At 37.4% G+C, this 24,025-nt stretch overlaps 1 protein-coding gene across 3 annotated transcripts in view; it reads right to left on the minus strand.

Moving 5' to 3' along the window:
• RALGPS2 (Ral GEF with PH domain and SH3 binding motif 2) overlaps positions 1 to 24,025 on the minus strand; it is a 136,881-nt gene that overhangs the window by 86,252 nt on the left and 26,604 nt on the right. For 2 of the 3 annotated variants that reach the window (XM_072946042.1, XM_072946044.1), the window contains exons 2-4: positions 14,728 to 14,869; positions 9,223 to 9,327; positions 8,059 to 8,109 (exon numbers count right to left, since the gene is read on the minus strand). In XM_072946042.1, coding sequence (XP_072802143.1) covers positions 8,059 to 8,109; positions 9,223 to 9,327; positions 14,728 to 14,781 — 210 coding nt within the window. In that variant the 5' untranslated portion in view covers positions 14,782 to 14,869. Of the gene's footprint in view, positions 1 to 8,058; positions 8,110 to 9,222; positions 9,328 to 14,727; positions 14,870 to 23,675; positions 23,764 to 24,025 lie in introns of all 3 variants that reach the window. The other variant, XM_072946043.1, reaches the window with a different exon arrangement.

A 24,025-nucleotide genomic window follows, 5' to 3' on the forward strand; every position in this document is an offset into this window, starting at 1 on the left:
ATATTGAATTTAGTTTCCTGTGCTGTACAGTAGGTCCTTGCTGTTTATCTGTTTTATATATAGTAATGTGTGTATGTTAATCTCAAACTCCTAATTTATCCCTCCCCAACCCTTTCTCCTTTGGTAATCACAATTTATAAAAAAAACTTCTTAAGATGGTAGTTTCTGCTTCAGAAAAGTTTCCCCTCTGAGACAATGTTACTTTACTAGCTCGTCTACCACCACAACAAACAGGACTATGAAGACAGAGGACAGATGAGTGGCTGCCAGGGATTAAGGATGGTGGGGAGCAGGTAGGAGCGGGAGGGGTATGGCTACAAAAGGGCAGCACAAGGGAGGGGTCCTTGTGGTGCCGGAACAGCTCTGTATTTTGATGGAGGTGGTAGTCAGACAAACCTACACATATGATAAAATGTCATAAAACTATACAGACATGCATTGTACAAATGTCCATTTCCTGGTTTTGATATTATACTACACTTATACAAGAGATAACTTCCAGGGAAAACTTCTAGGTGAAGGGTAAATGAGCCCTTTCTGCACCATTTTTGCAACTCCCTGTGCATCTACAATCATCCCCATACTATTTTTTGCAACTTCCTGTGAATCTGTAATTACCTCCAAATAAAAACTTAAAAAAACTTAAAATGACAGTAACAACAAAAACCCACTTAATAGCTGATGAAGCTGAAACTGCACTGGGACTCCGGGAACTCACCCACTGCTTTCTTCCTAAACCCGGACATGCATTTATGCTTAGCTGGCCTTAAAGGACTTTTGCCCTACCCCACCTCTACCTCTCAACAGCCACTAAATATCCGTCAGAAAAAAAAAATTGCTTTTCCCTTTGTTCCTGTCTCTTTCTGTCCCAGACCCTAGGATCTTCCTCCAACTGACACTATATAATCTAAGAAATAAATTCTACCAGTGTCATCTTGTCAGCTCATCAGCCACATCAAGTTATTCTGCACTAAATCATTTCCCATGAACACCAACAAGTGAAAGTAAATTTAGTGACTCAAACGATGCTTTTCTTAGGGTCTGACTTAAGAATAGGACTTATGTGAGTACACTACAAAAATAAGCCTCCATTTTAGCAAAGGCTAAATGAAATACAGCAGCCTTGATATCTCTTAAAATTTGTTCAAATGTATTTAACTTGCAAGTTTTAAATCAGGCAGGGAAGAGAAATCCTCTAATAGTAACTCACATTTACAAAAGCAATTTCCTAATGGTCATTAAACGTGCATTTGAAGGAATATTCATGGACTCACTTTGAGCCATGAAACTGCAATTACTCTGGAAGCACGTGGGAAGGCAGACGCCGCGACTGAGGACACCTACCCTATGAAAGAATTACTGAATTTCACGGGAGCCACAGCTTCTCTTATGTCTTGTAGGTTTGTTCTGTAAAGTCAAATTCTTGATCTAAATTTCATCTTGCAGGTTCCAACACTCTTAAAAGGACTGCTCTAAGGGTGATGTTGTAGGGGTACCTATAGACAGAAGAAGAGAAAAGGCCAATATAGACCAGCACGTAGACAGAGACTGAGGGACGAAAAGAAAAAGTGATGGAATTGTAAAAGACTGTGGGGGGTGGGGCGGGGCTGCTCACAAGGAGAAGATCATTATCGCTGGGATATTCTTAAGCTCAAGCTGGAAGCTTTAAAGAGATTCAGCATATCCGTTAGCATTCAGCTTACACGGCTGTTCAGAAAGACGCCTCAACCACAGATGAAGTGCTCACTGTGATTCTTAACCAACAGAATAAGCTTGGAAACTATCTAACTCCAATGTAACACGTAAAATCAAAAATATCACTTCACTTTTCTAACTTACACTCTCTCCTGCCGACACCTTAAAGCCACCTCTACAGTGAGAGCAGAGGCAAAGGCAAGGGCTGTCTTCAGCCACGGCCGATGCTGGGATCCACCTACTGGCCTCGTCAACAGTCTTCTTCGCCCTCTCTGGCTCTAATCTAAGCCTGACTTTACTGTATATTAAGAAAGTTCACCGCGAGGGACAGCGATAATATGAATGGACAGAACGGCGGCACCTTGCTTCTAATGAAACGGGCCGCTTTTTCTAGTCTGTAAGAAGTCACATGTCTCTTTTGCTTTCTTCAGATCTCCCACTATATTTACGGGTTGTTTACATTTTAATTCTAATAAAAATAATTTTCTTTATATCAAGGATAGAATTACGGTATTCTTGATGTTGGAGCTCTGGATGTTGCCAGGATTACAGCCACTGCACACACAAGAAAGTCAGAAAGTCTGCATTTAACCAGAATTCTTCCTTAGTCTCTCCTGTGTCCCAGTCATACATGAGGGCCTTATCTATCCTTTGTATCTAATGTGTTTATTGCTATAATCAAAAGGACTTATTATTATTGCCCTACCAGAACAAACAATAATGTGTGAAACTTTCTTCTTTGAATGTAATACATGCCAGAGGACTTTCAGCCAGAGCCTGCCACTTTATAAACACTTGGGAACCCCATAAGAGGGGCAATCATTATCTAATACAATGACTGCGGTACAGATTTCAAGCACAGTTCACCCCTTACTTAAGACTTATTGAAAGCACCAGGGAATTGCTACTGGAGAGAAAACCTAATTGCAAGAGAGCTTTCTGTCCTAACTCATCCTGTGTTGAATAACATAATACTCATTCTGAAGAGAAACCCCACTGGTGTAATGCACATGGCAATGTCTTCAGAAGAAATACAAGCCTTATAGAGCATCAGAGAATCACTAACAGAAAAAAAGAAACAACAAAAGTCCTATGAATGTATAAACATGGAAGAACCTTCAGAATACAGTCATTGCTTGCTCAACACGAAAGAACTCACGCTGGAGGGAACCCTGTAAATGCGTTAGAGCCTTCTAACAGGAACAAAACAAAACAAAACAAAACAAAAAACGCCTTCTCATCAGAAGAAAAATCACACATCTATGTACATAAGAAATGAGAAATGTGGGAAAACTTCAACAAGAATTGAACTTCAGCTAAATACCAGAAAATTCACACCAGAAATTAGTGAATATACAGAACCCTCACAGTAAACTCCTGCCCTCACCGAACACTGAACTGGAAGCAGGGGAGAAGAGTGCGAAGCCTGGCTTTGTGTTAGAGGGATCACGACCCACGGAAGCTTCCGAGTCTGGCACGCTGCGTGGACCACTGGGCAAGTGAAGATTCTGACTGTGCTTCGGTTAAAAAAAAAAAGAAACAACTACATCAAAAAAGGCAGTATATAAAGAAAGTGTTATCTCTTCAAAAATATTTCTGAAAAAAATACTGTAACGTGTAATGTTATTAAATACGGGTGGCAAAGCCCCAAAAAAATTTGTTAAAGTTATCAATAGCAAGAGTTTTGACATAATAAACAAAAATATCTGTACAAACAATTTGGCACTGGTTAATAAATTTAAAGATGTCAACATCCTATAACTCAGTAATTAATGTACTAGTGTATCAACATGGATGCTGGTCCAAAAATGCTGGACATAAGAAGCAAGCTAAAGAAGGAAAAAAAAATAGGATACCATCTACCTAAAAAATTTAAAACCTACAAAAGTATATATTGCTAAGGGATACATATACTTATAGAAAAAACTGTGACTAATTGCACAGGAACGATATAGATCAATACTAGACAGTGGTGGGAGGAGGGAAGAGGTGAATGTGGGAGGACCCAGAGGTTCGGCAGATACACAGAGGTTCATCTCATTACTCTTGATGCCTTTTTCTATGTCTTAAGTATCTCACGATAAATTAGAAGACATTTTTCTGCCAGATGACAATGTCCTATTTGTGCTGCCAGATTTAGTGTAATTTTGATGGTTATATGAAACATTTTGGTGCTACATTGTTTCTTCCAAGAATTACTGCTTCAGTTTTTTAAAAACATTCCCTCATTGAACAAACATTTACTAAACACTATGTTCACTTTCTCATTCTAAATATTGAGCTCCCACTACTTGCCAGACAAATAGTAAAAACAAACTCATTAGTCATAAGTGCCCTCATGTAGCTTAAAATTTAGCAGAAATGGCAAGCAATAAACAGGTAAGGGCATAATTAACAACACTTTACACCAGATCGTTGCTTCCTTCTTAAAAATGTATCCTTCACTTGATTCATCAAATTTTATACTAACCTAGCTCTCCTTCTAAATTACCAGCTGCTGGTCTCAGTCTCTTTTGTTAGTTTCTCCTCCTTTAGTTTCACTGAATAGGTTCCTGTTTTCCATATCAATATTCACTCTCCTGGTAATCTCGCCCACACTTTATGTATCTCCACACTGACAACTCCCAAACTTACATTTCCAGCCTGGACTGAAAACCTATGCAGGTATATATTCTCTCACTAGTCATTCTCCTCGGCTGTCCAACAGGCATGTAAAACTAAGCATGTCCGAAGCCACACGCGGGCTCTTCCCTCAAATCTGCTCCTCTGGCCTTTCTCCACAGGCCGCATGGCACAGCCCCAGGAGATCTGAACATAACACTCGTAATTTTCCATCTCACAGAGTATCAACTAAATGCTTCTGGTGTAAAATAAAAAATCTTGCCATCATCCTTGACTCCTCTTGACAAATCGTGCCTGACAATTCTCACCACATCTTCTGCTCCCACCCTGATGTGAGCTACCTTCGTCTCTCACCTGGTCTCCTAGGTTCAGTCCTTGGCACCAGCCACTCCCCACCCCATGCCTGCTTCCCTACACACCCTGGTCAGCAGTCAGGGGGAGCCAAAAAACCTCACTCGTCTGCGTCTGCTTGAAGGCCTCCGATAACGTCCTCTCTTCTTCAAAGTAATGGTTTTCAAGGCCCCCTACCACCAAACCCTCACTACGCCTCCCACCTTCTGCCATACTCCTCCACTCACTCACTGGCGCTCACTGGCCTTTGCCCTGGGTTTCACAGCTTACTCCAGTAATCTTTTCCCTTATGTAAGCATAATAAATGGCTTACAATGGGTAAATGCATAATAAATGTTAGCCTCTCTTTAAAAAATAAAATGCCTTCCTCGATTCTTATAAAATTTCAACACACAGTCATATGATGAAGTCATAAAATAAAGGTACAAGGAAAAGTGTTCAGGGCCAGCGTAGACTTCTGCATACTACAACAAGTACACTCTATTTTGTTCCCAAAAGAGCTGAGAAAAAATCTTACAGTGCTGAGTATCAGTACTGCTCTTTCTGCCCGGATCGCTCTGCCCCAGACACGGGAAGACTTGCTCTCTTACCTCCTCCTGGTCACTCTCAGACGACTCCATCTCGGGGAGGCCTTGCTGACCATCCCATCTGAAACCACAGCTCCTGCTGTGTCCTTGCTCCCTATCCCCTTCTGGCTGCTTGATGCTATTGGTGACACACTACTAGCTCACCTCACTCAAAGGGAAAATCTAGGAGGGGAGGAATTTCATTTTTTAATTAAAAAAATTTTAATATAACTTTTAGAGGCCACACTCTATTTACAGTTATTACAAAATACGGTGACACTTCCCATGCTGTGCAATGCATCCCTGTAGCCTGTCTTCTGCCCAGCTGCTTTAACCTCCCATCCTCTCCCCACTGGCAACAACCAGTTTGTCCTCTACACCTGTGTGTCTGCTGCTTTTTTGTTTTATTCCCTAGTTTGCTGTATTTTTTAGATTCCACATATACAGTATGTGTCCTCCTCTGTCTGACTTATTTCACTTAGCATAATGGAGGGCAGGAATTTTAGTCTGTTTGTTCACTGCTGTAAATCAGTGCCTGGCACAGAACACTCAGTAAATAACTTGCTGAACCACAACAAATACACGTAAAACTGCAACGGACAAGTCCAGTGAAGAACTGAAGTGCTGGGGGAGCCTGCAGGGAGATAAGAAAAGCCCACGTGAGAAAGTCAGACGTGATCTGAGAACTGAAGGATGAGCAGGAGTTAACCGGGACATGCATAAACTCAGTGGTGAGAGCGACTGAAAGGCCACCGCAGCTAAACCAGAAAGAGGTAGAAAAGGCTTAAGACGGGATTGAGGTAGGAAGCGGGTAGGAAAAGGCAAAACTCTTTGAAGAGATTTGTAGATGATATTACAATAGTCTGTCTTTATCTTCAGAGCAAAAGGAAGCCACTGAAGCATTTTAAGTACAGGGATAGTATGAGCAGATTTACATGCTGAGAAGGTTAGCACGGCTACTGGGTGGAGGAGAGTTCAGAAGGGTTGGGTGGAGATGGACAGATCAGGGAAGAGGGCCTTGGGTTACACCGCGGTCTTGGATTAGGATGATGACAGCAGAGAGAGAATGGATAAATAAGATACTTAGTTTAAAAAAAAAAATCAATGGGACTGGTGCTAAATTAGATCAGGGAGTGGAGTGAAGGGAATTTTAAGGTCCATGTCTATAAAGTTTACGCACTGATGTCCCAGGGAAATTAAAAATCCCCATTGACTTGAAGTCTATGTCCTTAAATAGTCATTATCTAAATCTTCAATGTCCAAGCCCCTAGACACAAACAGCTATGGAGCACTTGCAGTGTGGCTTCTCCACATAAAGATGTGCTGTAATTGTACAATATACACTGAATTTCAAAGTCTTAGTACAGAAAAAAGACAGTAAAACACCTCAGTAATTTTTATACCAATTACAAGTTGAAGTGATAATATTTTGGATGTGGTAGGTTAAATACAATTATTAAAATTAATTTTACCTTTTTTACTTTGTAATGTGGCTACTATAAAATGTCAAGGGGTGTAAATGGCTCACATTACATTTCTATATACTAATCTCATGTGAAACAGCAATATAGTCATTGCAGTTTATTCAGAAGGGAAAAATATGTCTAAGGAGAAGATGGCTGAATTTCAGGGCATAAAAAAGTAACTTTTATAAAGAATCTAGTTTGTTTTGTTCAGGGATGTGAGGAAATGAATATTGCAGTTTTTGTGATTTAAATACAAAAGCTATTTTTGTTTGTGCCTTTTTTATAGACTAGATTGCTCCTCTTCTGTTGCTAATTTAATGGTTTAGTTGAGAGTGCCCTCCATGGTAAGGGGGGAAAAGTTAGAGAAACAAAGAATTGTGGAAATGACAGGGACTCAGAGATGATTCAGGCCCACCACTTCATTTTTTAAGTGCCAAACTTGAGATACTCAGACATTAAGTAACTTACTTGACAATCACAGGACTAATCCTGTCTACACCACTGAAGATACAGATGTTTTCTCTAACTCATTATAATCATTATAGTAGACTTACTGTCCTATAAGAAATACACTGTATTTTGTTCCCAAAAGAACTAAAAAACATCTTATGGTACTGAATATTAGTATTATCAGTGACTTGGTTTGGGGATACAAAATCATATTTACATTCTTATCTGCTAAGAGTGGAAAAAGCATCAGGTTTTAGAGTCGGAAAGGCAGTTCCAGGGCTTAGCTGTGTACCAGGGAAACTGCCATTCTGTTTTCTCATCAGTAAAACAGGCACTACCATACTCAGGTTGTGATACAGACAGGAACATTACACACACACACACACACACACACACACACAGACACAGCGTGATAAATGGCTTATGGTGGGGAGATGCACAGTAAGTATTAGTCTCCTTCTTTTTAATAAAAACAAAAAATGCCTCTTTTATTCTCTTCTCTCCATAATGTCAATACACAGTCATAAAGTCATAAAACTAAGGTACAAGAGGAAAGATTACCGAAGTGTGTTGTGAAACCCAGTAGCTTATTTCCATTCTCCCACTAAAAAGCTTTAGAGCCTTTGGTAAAACATTCAGCCTCTCTAAGTCTACGCCCCTTCAGTAACGTAGTAAAGCCAAACCAACCAAAATGGTTCCAACAGTCCCATCTACGACTCAGCAGGATATTAGCTATGAACGCCACATGAGCTTCTGAGGCCTGAATAATACATTGACAAGTTACATCAAAAGCTTTAAACATTTAAAAATTTCTATAAAGTATAATTTGTCATTTCTAAAACTTCTTAATTTGAGACCATAATTCACTATCTTATATATTTTAAAGGAAAGTTCTTAAAACTACTCACATCTGGTTGAATGGCTTTAAATACTGGAACGTCCATTAGCGTTATCTGACCCTGAAATGAAAAGTAAAAAAAAATCATAATTTATTCTTTGGAATTCTATGGTATGACATATTCTAAATTAAAATTACATTCTGTACTAAAATATATTAAGTACTCAAATCTTTACTAGAAAAAGTCCCAATTTTATAAGGGCTTAAGAAAATGAAAATTCAGCCCTGATACCATCAAATATAATTATTTCTAATTATCTCATGTCTATTCACATTTTCTTGTGAGATAACTGAGAGGTAAAGTTAGAAAACAAAATTAATTTTAAAATTTTGGACATGGTCATACATGGCCAAAATGAAAAAACAAAAATTGGATCTACTGGTTCATGGAGCAGTGTTGTTATGACTATTAAATCCTATTCATGGAGCAGTGTTGTTATGACTATTAAATCCTATCTCCTCAAATGGTAATATAAAATCTGACCTTAATAAAAAGGTATTCTTCCCAATTTATAAAAGGTAACGACTCTACTCTAGTGGCAACTCACACTGAAGGACTCCACATGGCTACGGACCTATCTCACTCATGGGTACAGATGTAAAACAGAATCTAGCAACACACCAAATAATATGCTATGACCAAACATAGTTTATTCCTGGAATGCAAGACTGGTTCAGTATCAAATCAATGCACTCTGCTAACAAATTAAAGGAGAAAGACAACCTAAATAAAGGAACATTACGTCAGTTAAGAATTAAAGGCTTTTCTAGGTACCCTTCATGATACTGCAATAGTGCCCTCAACTTTCATTTTTCAATATTTTAATTTACAAAAAAAGAAAAATAGTTCTTACATATGTCAATAAGGTACAGTCAGCTTGGGGAGGTGGTACAGGCAGGGACAAAAGCAATTACCATAAAGGTAAATACTTAGTTTAATTACTTACCAAGTTCAAGTGTAACTTACAAAGCTGCTCTATGGATCATCTTACCTTCTCCATTTCACCCCTCTGCTTGCTCCATCACTGTGCGACCCTCACCAGCAATTCCCACAATGAGCTTTTTTCTTTTCTTTTTTTTTTAACCATTTCCTCTGCTGGGCCTACAAATTCTAACTCAATGGCACCAATGTGTAAATCATGTGCAAAAACTGGAGGAGAGTTGGGCGGCTTACCGCATATTCTTCTGGTGTAACCTTAAGAACGTCAAATACCACAGCATCAAAGCTTTTCTTCAATTCAGAACCTTTGTCACTTAATGATTCAGAACTGCTACTTTTCTGTTAAATTGAAACAAAAAGGAAGCCATTTTAAAACTGTCTTGCAGTCAATGTCATGGAAACTAGACTGGCATTAAAAAGTGAGGAAGCTAAGACCAGTGGGTTAACAAATGCTGTAGAGAAACTGGGCAGAACACACTGCTTCCCTGGAAAAGCACCAGAAAAAGGGCTGGGCAACTTGAAATCGAACCTCAACTTTATGATTTTTAGGTTCCTGAGTAAGTCATTTTCCTGTCAGTTTCTTCATCCTGACATCCTATAATTTCCAACAGAAATAAAGGATTTTTAACAAATTCAGTGACTTCCAAAAGGGGGAAAGAAGTTAGGGGAGAAGAGTACATCCCTTTACAATTCTTAAACCTAATTTTTATTAAGAAAAAGACTTTATTTTCATAACATAAACCACAAGAAACATTCAGAACTCCACTAACTGAATAACCCAGTCTTATTCGGTAAGTGAATGTCTGTGATAGCACAATTGACACCGTTCTTTCTATTGTATTACAAATTTAGGGGTTTTCTGCTTTGAGTTTGAATTTGCTGTTGCTGCATGTAGAAAAGGTGGCTTTTGGCTCCAAAAATCTTATTTCTATTCAAATTCCACTTCATCTGTATAATGAGATAAAAATATATTCTACACCAGTTGGCTGAAAGCAGAGTACTATCACTGTAAGAACATTTAGATCATGCTCTACTAAACGGTGGCAGGATACCAGGCTACAGTCAACAGCACAAAGAAATTAACCCAAGTTTCAATTACAAAAGGAGGGAGGGTATAGTTCAGTGGTAGAGCGCCTGCTTAGCATTCACGAGGTCCTGGCTTCCATCCCCAGTACCTCCATTAGAAATAAAGAAAGAAACCTAGTTACCCACTCCCCAAAATTAAAAAGATACCCTTCAGAAAGAAAGTTTCAATTACAGGGGTATAATACATATGTCAGCCTGTCAGCTATCACATCAGTTTTGAGCTGCTGTCATTATGCTTCGTTTTTACTCTTCCCTCCCTTTCAGTAGCAGCTAAATATCAAAATCATTACAAAGGAAGGGATCTGTCATTAATTTTGGAAAATTCTCAACTATTCTTACTTCAAATTCTTCTTCTGCTCCCTTCTCCTCCTCCTCCTTCGGGTGGTCCCATTACGTGTGTGCTACACCTTGGGTCACTGCCCCACTGTTCTTGGATACTAACTTTCATTTTCCTCTTTGCACTCCATTCAGCTTGGGAACATTCTGCTGACTTGTCTTCAGGCTCACTGATTCTTTCCTCGGCTGTCTACCAGTCACCAGTCTACTAGTGAGCCGATCAAAGTCATTCTTCATTTCTGGCACAGTGTTTTTGATTTCTAACATTTCCTTTTGATTCTTAGAGTTTCAATATCCCTGGTTACATGATCCATCCATTCCTGCACGTTGTTCATTTTTTTCATTACAGTTCTTAGCATTATTAATCACAGTTATTTTAATTCCCAGTCTGTTAATTCCAAAATCTCTGCCATATCTGAGCCTGGTTCGGTTGCTTGCTTCATCTCTTCAGACTATGTTTTTTCTTACCTTTCAGTACGCCTTAGCATTTGTTGAAAGCAACACACGATTTATTGGGTAACAGAAACTAAGGTAAACAGGCCTGTAGTGTATGCTTATCTAGATGAGTGTTACACTGTTTGCTATCTATTGCTAGAGGTGTCTTCATTTTCCTCTAGTGACCTTGTTTTTGTCCCTGGGTTTCCCTAGAAACCCCCCCTACGACAGAGTCTGTGCCTTGCAGTTCTTTTAGCTGTCACCTTTCATTATGATACAGGAGCCCTGCTGGTGTGGCGGTGAAGTGTGGGAGAGGAGCGTTTCATCACCCTAAAGTCAGGTACTTTAGCGAGCCTGTGACCTTCTCAAGTGCCTCTCAGCAACCCCGACTCCCCTCAGAAGGTGAGGCAAGAAGGCCAGAGGGCCTGGAGTCGGCTATTTCTCTTCCCCCAGATAGGTTAGGCTCCCTTGAGGTCAGGTGGACAACAGCACATGCTGGGAATGTGTTTCAGAATGATTACTTTTCCCCGACTCAGTGCTGGAAACATGAGGGGATTTTTCTCTGATATTCACTGTGAGAACTTGGTGGGGCTCCTAGAGGTAAAATTCACAAAAGTAGGGGTGGGAGCCCTAAAACTGGGCCCCCAGGAGCTTGTAACTCCCAAGCTAGTCCACACAGAGCCTCCATGGTTTGTGAACTACAGGTTAAGTTTCCTACCCTTTCCTGCCTCCAGGGAGTCTGTTTTTAGTAACCATGATTCTCTGTATTTGCCTGTCTCCCCATTTTTCAGGGCATCACTGTCAATTTGCTCTGTGACATCAATTCTCTGATAAAGCTAAGAAGAGTTATTGGTCTTCAGTTTGCTCAGGTTTTTTTTTTCAGACTTTGAGGACAGGAGTGATTAATTCTGAGCTCTTTACATGTCTAAGCAGAAATCCAAAGTGCTGTAAATGGATTTTATACACAGTGTCTTATTCCCTGTGTTTAATCTCTGTAACTATGACTAGCTTACAGTATGTCAACAGCATTATTTTATGTTCCAAGACTAATATAGAAATTTATTCATGTTACGCATTCAAATAGACATCAGTGAAGCACTATATACTAATCCAGTAACTGCCCAAAATAAATGCATTCTGTCAAGTAAATATATTCATTTTAAACAGAATTTGGTAATTTCCCCCCAAGTTTTTAACTCATTCAAGGCAAGTTAGCAAATCATAATGGCAATTTTACTGCTTATCCAAGTGAATAATCATTTTCCTTCTTACAGGCCGTTAGCAGAAACTTGAAAAATTACGAGCGATGTGCTTCTATATGCTTCCCCACTACCAATAAACACGCTGGTAATGAGAAGCTAGGCAGTACTGAAGCACACTGCGCACTAAGAGCACAGCAGTCATTCTTTACTCGAGACCAAACTAAAAATCTTCTGACACCTCTAAATGTCTGAAAAAAGTTCACCATGACTCTACTGATATCAGAAACTTAAGCACAAGTTAAGTCTAAAGGTAGAGATGGGAGAAATCAATCACTCATATCAAGTACCTTATCTACTCAGTAAGCTTATCACATTTATGAGAAATTTGTACTTTGATATGTTAATAGATCTATATTTTAAGAGAAGGTAGAAAATAAGTATTTTTAATTTTATTTTCTTGCCACAGCAGGACAATTTAAATGGCAGACTCTTCCCCTCTTACTTTTCATGTAGTAGATTATACTACTCCAAGGCCTGATGTAATTCACCCACTTTTAGAAAAGTCAACAGAATTTTTTCTATAAGTGAAATGACCTACTTTATTTAACCAATAACTGTGTACTGTTTCTTGTAATACTAGCTTGTATGTTTCACAATATATAGTCATAAATATATTATACAAACACACATATACATTTAACATATTCAAGAAATATAATCATAAATATACCAAATACACAGATAATACAGACATACGTATGAGCATACAAAATCCCTGTCTCAAAGAGGAAGAAAAACCATGCATAAATTTATGAAAAAAATTATTAAAAATTAGCTTTTTAAAAGGGATAGTTGCAAAAATAGGACTGCTCCTATCTGTGTAGGGAATCAGAAAAAGACTTTCCTAAAAGTATAGTCCTTGAAATGGAAAAACCTAAGGGTTTATACAAACGTCAGCAACATGTGGTATTCTTTCATTAGAACATAAATTTCAAGTAGAGGATTAGAAGCAACTAAATCCATTGGAAAGAAAATTAAGGGCCATTTTGAGGAAAGTCTTAAACGCAGGGGTGAGGGTCAAGTGCATTTAATAAGTAGGCCACAAGGAGCCACAGACAGTTTGGAAATATTTTAAGAATATTAAAATTGAATTACAGTCAAACGGACCAAAAATAGCAGAGAACAGAAGTACAAGATCAAAATAAAAGGCAGCTACAATAATCTAGGCAAGAAATAATAAATGACCAAACTAAGACCTAAGACAGTACTAGCAGAAATAAGGAGAAAAGGGCTGGATCCTAGAGATAAGGCAGAGTGGACAGGCTCTAAGCCGCCTGCCAGGAATCTCCATCTCTTGGTGGTCATGCTCCTGTGTAATCCTCTTCACCTGAGTGTGGGCAGGACCTGAGCTGTCCCTTCCATGATTACATTACAGAGGACTCTAACTTCAGTTTTATCAGCAGACTCTCCCTGATGTGATATGAAAATGGTCATGGTGGGCAAATGGGAAGCAGGTTAATGACAAATCTACAGATAGGAACTTAGATGGCTAGAGAAATGGTGATGCTACTAACAGAAGTCAGAGAAAGGGGGTGGGCTGTCTTCTTTGCAGCTAGTGCAACAGAGTAGAAGTAAGTAACTTGATTTTGTTCATATTATAAGTAAAATGTCTAGTGTATCAGAACTGCTTAACAAAATTTATGGAGGAAGCTAGAGCTAGAGTTAAAAATACAGACATCATCTACTTAAGAATAATAATCAAAACTACCGACTTAGAATATTTTCAACAAGAGCAAGGCATAATTAATTAATTGTCTTGGGCAAAATGGAGTTGGAAGTTATTAAGGAACTCTGAGGCCAAGATGTTAAAGTGTCATAAACATTTATTTTCCTCCTCTATGTAAGGAGAAAAATTAAGAAGAAATAGACAGTAGATGCTAAAGTTATTAAGGAAGGCAGGCAAGCACCCTAGATTTATACACATAGCAAAAAAGAAAAAAGATGGGGCAAAAATGAAATCATAAGACATCGACTAGAGAGGGGAGTTCAGTCTTCACCTCCGTCTTTAACACTCTGAGCTATGTCACCAGAGTGGCCTTTTCAACAGTCCAGCCCAACAGTTCTTCGATCGCCTTCAACATGCTTGGAATCAAGGGATCCAAGTGTCCAAGATTATGTCATTTCAAATGGAAGACTCTTTCTCTGCTTCACTTATACTATTGTTCTCAAGGTATGCATGATGTAAAAGTACCTTAAAAAGAAATTCTATGTATCCTTTAAGACTAAACTCAAGAAAGCATTTTATTTTTTTAAATTTGGGGGGCTTTTGAGGGGGTAGGAGGAGGTAATTAGATTTGTTTATTTATATATTTTTAATGGCAGTACTGGGGATTGAACCCAGGACCTCGTGCATGCTAAGTGCCTGCTCTACCAATGAGCTACACCCTCCCCCCTCAAGAAAGCATTTTAAATAATCATTATTTGTCAAGTGGATAAGGCTTAGCTCCACCTAAAATATACAACGAACACATAGATGGTACAATTAAAATAGTTTTTTAAAAAACTAAAAATTCTATAACCGTTCTCCTTAAGTTCTGATTTAAATCTATGACCAATGATACTGCTTAAAAAATTAGAATGGAAGGTAAGAAACTTTACAACTAAACCTCAAGTGGCTCACCTCGGAAGCAGCAGCAGCAAGAACACTGCTTGCCTGCCCGTTCATTAGGTCCATGCTTCCCACAACATCAGTCCCTGACGCAGTTTAACAGCAACAGAAGACTGCTTGCTTCACGTCCAAGGCCACACATACATTATTATCCCTGTAAAACATAAGCAGAGAACTTTAAATGTGTGTCTTACTGGAAGTTTAAGAAAACAAACCCACGCCTATCACCAAGCCAAGGAATAAAATACTTCAACTTTACTAACCTCTATTTTTCATTTCAGTTAAATCACTAAATCCAGTTTAGTGCTATTTTCAAATGATCAGAAACACTTAATGTTCTTTGTCAGCAAAGCAAAAGCCTAAGTTTTCCATTTACTGTGAAAAAATTCAAAACCCTTTTTAATTTTAAGTCAATAAAAAGTGTTTAAAAAAATGTGGCAAAGTAACACATGGCGTAACAAAATCAGTTTTTAGAGCTCTAAATGACATTCCTAAATCAGCCTTACACAATTAGATTAGCATTCCTGATGATTTAGTTTACAAAGACGACACAAATAGTTAAAAATAAATTATTATGGAGCATGTTATAAAAATACCACAATACATGACATATTTATTTGTATAGAGCTTTAAAGTTCACTGACTATCTCCTATCCATTATCTCACTGACCTTCACAACCACCAAAAAGGCTAATTAAGTAAGGCATCACTATGCTCCTAGAACACAAAGAAACACAGCCTCCGAGGACACAGCCTGGTAAAGGAGTCAAGGATAAAATTCAAGCCATTTAAAATTCTAGTCAAATACTCTTTCCACACCAACATATTTTTTTCATTTTACTGGAAGTCAGAATATTTACTTGAGGTTCTAATCCCTTTCCACAAATGACTTGCTGTATAGCACTATTTTGGAAACTGTACCTAAGAGAGAATTTCCTTCTCTTTGTAAAATGACAGGAATAAACAGTCTTCAAGGCCTCTTTCCAACTTAAAATTCCACGATGTTTCCCATGACAGAAATAAGTGTTTATAAATTAGGTATTTAAAACTATCTCTACTTTTTAAAAATTGCAGTATAACTGACTTACATTACTATATTAGTTTCAGGTGTACAACATAGTAATTCTGTATCTTTACATAGAAAAATGACCACAACTGTAAGTCCAGTTCCCATCTGTCACCATACCAACTTATTGCAACATTACTGACTATATTCCCTATGCTGTACATTACAAAACTACACCTACTTTAAAAACCGAGTTTGAAATATCCATAATAATTTTCTCAAAATGCTGTTTCCTTTCTCTGGAGAACCAATACAGGAAAGTGATTTAGAAGCACAGACGACAGAGCAAAACAAGTCTGAACCCAACAAACTGTTTAACTTTTCTGTGCTCAGTTTCTTTACCTATAAGACAGATATAACACTGCCTACTTTACTGAGTCGTGGTGAGGAGAAATTAACTGATATACGCAAAGCACCCACAACAGTGCTGACACGTGGTAAGAGTGCTACTATCATGATGCAGATTTTGTCTACGATCTTCTTAATCCACACAAAACCTAAATTAAATGGAGTCTTCCAATTAAAGAAGACAAAGACCTTAGAAATACACCTCTGGCAAACACATGTCGGTGGGCACCACCAAAATCTTGACTGCAAAAACAACAAACGGGAATGCCTACGAGCTGTTTCTTAGATATGGCAAAACACACTGCTGGTTTTCCAATACTTAAAAATCATTACTAATGACAGCAGCTTTCTGTCACATCTTAACTCTATCTTCATTTCTTCAGATATATCCTAAGTATCTGCCTTAAGAGCAAAAATTGTGCTAGAATTTTAGAAATGACAACTATATTAAAAATAATGAATTTTTAAACACCATTTAGAAATGAATTAGAAAATCAATGTGAAAATGAACAGAGCACAGAAATACTTTAATCTCCAATCTACCGTAAAAGTTCATTTTTATAAGCTTCATTTATCCTTATAAGAATCATTTATTTTTACATTGCTATCCAAAATGAACTTGATAATCCCAATTCTCTCTGAAGGCAACACTCAGTTTGCAATGAAATGTTTTCAAATAATTTCATCAATGCATGATTAATTTAGATATGAATTAATAAATCAAGAGTGCCCCCTAGCGTTAAGAAAAATAATCAAATTGTTAAAGGAAATGTATCTTTAATCTATATTACAAATCAAACATATAAATTTAAGGCTAAATATTAACTGAAAAGAGGCAATATACCAGGAGTAAACATTGATACATCTATAAACTATTAACAGTAGCTAATCAAGTTTTCTCTGCCTGTTTTTAATTGTTATTCAAATATTCCATGAAAATTAAGGTCATATTAAAATCAATTACATGTAAAAAAAAAAAGTACAGCGAAGCATACCTTAACAAAAATGCCGTTCATGACAACTTACACACGTACTACCCGTCAATAGCACTTAACACTGTAAGTACAACAAAGCCTCACGATTCTGTAAAAACACCTCAAGTCCTGAGAGACAGGCATGGGTTTACTCCTTTATGGTGTGTGCCTCAAGACTTTTCTATGCTTTGCACACAAAATGTTGAAATTAAACAAGACAAATGCACGCTTTAATATTTACTTTTCCTATCACTATGTATAAACGGCACAATCATTCGCAAAAACACCAACATCGCAGCAGCTCTTTCCTTAACATTATTTCTCAGCTATTCTCTTCTGATACTTCTAAAGATAGCTAATCTGTCTTTTTAAAGGGTTTAAATCCCAAAAAAGCCATAATGCTTCAATATAATCCCCAAACATGGATATTGCTTCTTTCCAAGCAATATAATCCCCAACTTCTAGGAAACCTGAATAGATTTAGTTCCTTGCTTGAGGTCCCAGAACTCAATTATAAATTGCAGGCACAATCATTCAGCCTCCCAACTCCCCACCTTCTCTGTAAAGTTAAAGTGACAAGTTCTCACTAACTAATCTAATCTCATTTAATAATACCAGTTACATATTCTTCTCTGAAATAATTTATATTACCATCATTAGAAATATTATGCTAAAGACACTTAACAGCTACACTCTAGAAGAGTTAAGCAACTATAAGGAAAATGGCGGAGAAATGCAATTAATTAGTGCAATTTCTTTGTAAATACTCAGACAATACAGAATTGATATGCTTCTACAGGTTGGCTTAAAAATCTCCATACTGGAAATTCACCTTATCAAAACTCCGGAGGGAAAAAGAATACAGGTAAGCGATATTCAATCAAGCGCTACTTACAACAGTGAAAATCAGAAGTGGCTTTAATGCCTTTGTATATAACCACAATAAAAAATTCAAATGGATAATTATAAGAAAAAAAACCCCATGAAAATAGAAGTGATCGGTTCAACAAAATAAACTAAACCTTCTTATTGGAATCGTTAAGTTTCAAGAGAAAAAAAAAAGGGTAAAATTAAAACACCATAATTGCAATTCAATATTTAAAAGCTGTTTTACATCTTGCTTTCCTTTAAAATGTATTTTTAAATAAATATTAAAGAGACAGTGTATATGACACTCACGGAGGGCCCAAAGATTTAAGCAGCCTGTGTATCACAGCACTTTCGGCATGTCTGACAGCTAAATTTACATTGCCTTCATTTTTTTAATCTAAGAAAATCAGAGATTAGTCCCAAATTCCCCAGCACTTTGTTTCAATAATTACAGCCATCAAAATGTTGATGAGTAACAGAAAAGGACTGTTTTTGACATAATTGATATTGAGCTATTTTGACAAAAGTTTAATAAAGAATGTGATTGCCTCTTAAAACCATTTCTTCTATAGCACTAAGCAAGATCATCTTTGCTATTTGCTTATAGCAAGTTCAAGGTATTGCAAAAGAAATTAGAAAGAAAGGGGTTCAGATGCACATCCAGGGTTATGGGAGGTCCTCGCTGCCTCCCACAGAGAAGTCCTCAGTCTCCTTCCTTTGTGCTTCCACTGCTCTTCTGTCAGAATTCTGCTATAGTTTCACATTGACTTATTTAAGTATATCTCCTGAATGAATTTTGAATTCCTTGATGTTAAAGACCCATATTTAAAACAACATAGAACAGAAAAACGGTTATTTTTTCATCTGTTTTCAAGCTCATGAGCACAATACTTGATCTCAACTGCCTACCAAAGTATCTGTTAAAAGATGAGTGAATGACTGAACAAAGCAGTTGTTCACAGGATAATATTAGATAAATGCCCACTTAATAAAAGTACAGGGAGAATGGCAATCAAATAATCAACACACACAACGCTACACACATTTAAAAGAATATGATGAGGATTTCTATTTCCAGCAACACGGCTGAAAAACAAGGTAAAAAATCTTTGTACCACAAAAGAAACTTGGAAATGGTGGCTTGGATTTTGGCAAGTTGGATAGAAGAGGCAGCCAAGAGATGAAAATGGAACTGAGACACACATGCTCTCCTCCTCACCCCAGCCACACACAGCTTTACCTAGAATTAAGTCAGAGAGATTGGTAGTCTACCCAATCATTGATAAGATGGTCTATAAAAAAATACTGGTACAGGAAGATAAGGACTTGTGTATCTTGGCCTGGGCTTAATCCTGAGGCTGGAGGAGGGCGCCTACAAAATGAAAACCTGTAATCCAGGCTTGGTCCAGCACTGACCCAGAATTTGAATTTATACTGCTAGCATGGTCCAGACTTTCAAGACTACAAATTCTCATAAAATACGTTCACAAGCCAGTGAGACTCCTGCAACCCAAGGAGGGAACAGAAGTTTAGGAGAAGAACATTCCTTCAACCCAGGCAGTGCGGGATTCCCACAAACAAAGCCGCACTAGCAAGCTCAGGAGAGAAATCCAGTGACTCTATAAACAAACAACCCACTGCAAGTAACAGCAGGGAACACAGGAATTATTAGGATTACCTCTGGGGAACTTCAGACGAAAAATTATCAGTTACAGGTTATAAAATAGGAAAGATTAAAACCAGCAGCCTTAAAAGAAGAAACTGAAAATACAAGACATTATAAAAAAGCAAGACAAACATTCGTAAGAGAACCAAATAAAAGTAAATAAAAGTTTGTTTGTTTTTTAAGAAATGAAATATACAGTCACTGGAGAACTAAGCTTCAGAGTAACACAACTAAAGAGAGAATTTGTAAAGTAGGATAAAGAAATGAAATTATGCAGTAATTCTAAACAAAGGGTTAATGATATGTAAAAGGTGAAAAGAGATTAAAAGAAATAAAAAAATAGAATAATAAGATCTAACATGTCTCAGAGGAGCTCCAGAGGAAGAGAGACAATGAAAGTCAACATTAAAAGAGATAAAATCTGTTTAGTTTCCAGAACAAGTAAAAGACATGTATCTTCATATTCAGGAATCACAAGCCTTGAGCAGGACAAATAGAGAGTCATATTCTTTATGCATCACTTTAAATTGGAGAATGCTTGTTTAAAAAGCAAGCAGGTGAGGCTTTTATTTACAAAGGAACAAAATTAAATGGAAAGCTTTTCAACAGTAGCAAAAGACACAGAAGAAAATGAATTATCTTCAAAGTGCTAAGAGAAAATAACTGTCAATCTAAAATTCCACACCCAGCTAAATTCCAATTTAAGAGGTGGCAAAATGAAGACATTTTTAGACAAAGAATTTACCAGAAAATTAGTCCACATGGCAAGCAGTTAGTGTGGTGGTACATGAAAAACTAACTTATCTCAAAATAGAAAAACTTCTCTTGGTTTCTGTTTAACTTTGTATCAAATGAAAGTAAAGTCAGGGGTAGAAATACTTCTCTTAACCGTGATTGTTAAGATGATTGATGTTTTTGGATTACTGTCAAGGTGTTTAAAAGTTTAAAATTAACCTCTCTATATAACTACCTCTCCTTTTATACAAAATCCTATCATTATGTTTTATACATTGGAATACACAAAACAGTGTAACAATAACAAATAAAAGCTAATATGTATGGAGTCCTGTTATCCAGCAAGCCCTTTTCATTAAAAAATTCACACAATCATCAAAACAAACCCTATATATCCCCATTTTTAGAGATGATCGAATAGTTACTTGTCCAGGCTTACACAGTAGGGGCAGGTAGCTGGAAGGGAGGGGGAAAAAGGAAGGACAGAAAAACTAAAGACAGGAATGATGGATGAACTGATGAAAGGATAGACAGGAAAATACAGAAAAGAGGGGTGGGGAAGAGAGAAGGGAAAGGGGTGGGGGCAGAGGAGGGAAAGAGGAGGAGGAGGAAGATGAAATGAGGAAAGGAGGGAACCACAGAAGAGAATCGAAAAGGCTGTTCTTCCTCTGAGCAGGTTTATAACATGGCTAGAGGGAAAAGAGCAGGAATGAGAGAATCAGAGAACTCTACAACTTGTTATACTGTGATTTGGCTTCAAGAGTCACATGACTTCAACAGGAGGAAACAATATTTAAGTTCTTAAAGAAAGACAGGTTGAAGGGTAGGAAGAAACGGAAAGTAAAACCACCATCAACAAGAGTGTACATTTCAAAGGAAAGGTGGCCCAGAGAGGAGGTCCAAGTACGGATGCCGGCCGGCCTGGTGGGGAGAACCTCCCTGATGAGCTCTGGTAACATTCAAAGAAGTGACAGGAACAGCCTGTGGCGGGTCTCAACTGTCAAACAGGGGGATTTAGATTGCATGGGACAGGCACTAGGAACCAGTAAAGCTTCCGAGTAGGGAAATGAGCTTAGGAAACTAAAGCCAGTATTTCAAGGACTTTCCATGCCAGGGCTATGCCACTGGGCTTTAGGAAGGTGAGCAGTAAACAACATGCTCCCACAAAAACAACAAAGCATCTAAAGTGACGTGCAGGCCCCTTTCCCACCCAAGCTTCTCCAATCCCTGCTCTCCAGTACCCACCTAGTCTTCCAGTTGAATAAAACTCCCATGGTCACATTCTATCCCCTTAACTTCTGTCACCTTCATCCTCCATCACCACGTTCTAATTCACAAGCCTGATGCCATGGAAATGGCAATCTCAGATGATATTTAAAATAAAAAAAATTAACAAAATTCATATTAATTTGTGAACTGCCCCCCATCCCAAACCGAGGGGCAGAGAAAGCAGTTCACTGGGAAGAGCATGAGATATGGAATACAAGTTCTAGGATTTTAACCAGTTATGCTGGGTAAATTACTTAATCTCTGAATTTTAATTTCTTTGTTTGTAAATAAGGGACAACAAAATGTACTTCAGAGAGATTCTGTAAGAATTACATGAAATTTCTATAGAAGAAACAACACATCTAGAAATAATATGGTATAACAGCAAGTACACAAATTTTGGAGGTGGAAAGCCCTGGGTTCAAATCCTAGCTCAGACACTACCAGCCAGCAGCAAGGCTTTGGACAAGGAACTTCGCTAATATTTAAACAGAGGCTCAAAGTCCATGTATCAGCGATGAAGCTTAAAAAAAAAAAGGAGAGAAAGAGGCAGACCTCAAAGAACCATTCCTCTAAATTCCAGAAGCATGTGAAAATTACAATATAAATTAATGAGCTGGAAAAAATAAGTAAACTATAACTGTAAATGAAGAATTTTTGAAAGCATATTTTAAGACACAAGTACAATGGAAAAGAAATTTACTAAACAGTAAAAATTTTTTTCATTTAAAAATACTCATTTCTTAGGAGTTCTACATGTGTAAACATGTGAACTGATAATAACTGTATCTCTAGGACAAGAAGGATATAAATCTACAAACAGTTCGTAACACTAAATCATTGCATTTAATGATGAGAGATCCCTTAAGACAGACACCGTTTTACTTGCTGACCAACTAATTTCCAAGTGTAGATTAATATGAATATTATAAATTCCTTTATGAATTTATTCAAAAGTACATAACTTGAAATATCCCCATTTATCCTTAGTAGTACAGCATAAGTGATAAAAAATTCTCAGCTATAATTCTTTTTAAAAATATTTTATTTATTATTGTATTATTTAATTATTTAATTTTGGCAGGGTGTGGGGAGGTAATTAGGTTTATTTTCAGAGGAGGTACTGGGGATTGAACCTAGGACCTCGTGCATGCTAAGCACTCTTGAGCTATACCTGCCCTCCTCTACATTTAATTCTTAATCAAAGGATAGCAAGCATTTTTCAAACAACAGTAATTCACATGGATAAGAACACACTGAAACTATAGGAAAAAAAGATGTTCTGGAGAAAATTCAATCACTGTAAGCCAACCACAATGACAGGTTTAGGAATTTCATACACCACCAAGGCTGGGGGGAGGGGGCGAGATAATGTCTAAATTAATCTACATATTTAGAAGTCTCGTGTCAAAAGAACTTGACTGTTTCCCAACCAAACTGTTTCCTAGATCACTCACCAAATTATTGTTTAAGCTTAAACATTTCTATATTTTTTCAGACATATATTTTATTTATAAATATTTTAGGTACATACTTAAGATGCGTGAGGAAGATGATTTTCAAAACAAAGTAAACTGAGGTCTTAAATTAGAAGGAAAAAGGTGAGGACAGCAGAAAACTGTTTCACTTACCACATTGCCACTACAATACCCTCCTACCTAACACAGAGAGCATATGTTAAAGGCAATGAGAAGAAACTGGCCCATTTAAAATCTCCTCATCTATAAAACAGCAGGCATTATTTCTCAAAGTGTAAAAGAAAAGCTTAAAAATAATAAAGCTACTTCAAAGAAAGTGCTTGGATTAAAACTGTTTTACTTCAAGCCAATAAAGAGAGACTCTACACCTAAGTCTCTCAGATATAACTTTGCTGTATTTGTACTAAACTGGAGATGCAATGGGAAGAAGCATTTATAAACTGGCCCATATCTACACAGAAAGCTTCTATGTACCCAAATGGCCTAAACCTGTAGGGGAAGAAAGACTTTCAGATGACTAGATTTTAAAGGGGGGAAAATGTATTAAACAATACCTTTAAAGATTATACTCCATCTCCAGCATAAGAGGTTCATGAAAGATAATCTGCCAGTACACAAGAGCTCGGAGACCTCTGACACGGCCTGGCACAAATATAAATACAGATTAAATAGAAACTCAGACAACAGAAAGGAAGTTCCAAGCAAAAACATGCACTGTGCCTCAAACATGTTTTCTGAGTGTGTTTTTGTTTTTGTTTTTAGTGGCTATGTGTGCATTCTGGCCAGATGCCCTACTCGGAAGACTAGGCCATAAAAGTCCATTTGCCTCATAACACTATACACTATTTGAAATTAAACAAAAAGCCAAACTGTACTTTTTAGCAATTAAAGCATAAAAAATTCA

Source organism: Vicugna pacos, chromosome 21 (genome assembly GCF_048564905.1).
Source record: "Vicugna pacos chromosome 21, VicPac4, whole genome shotgun sequence".
Classification (NCBI taxonomy): domain Eukaryota; kingdom Metazoa; phylum Chordata; class Mammalia; order Artiodactyla; family Camelidae; genus Vicugna; species Vicugna pacos.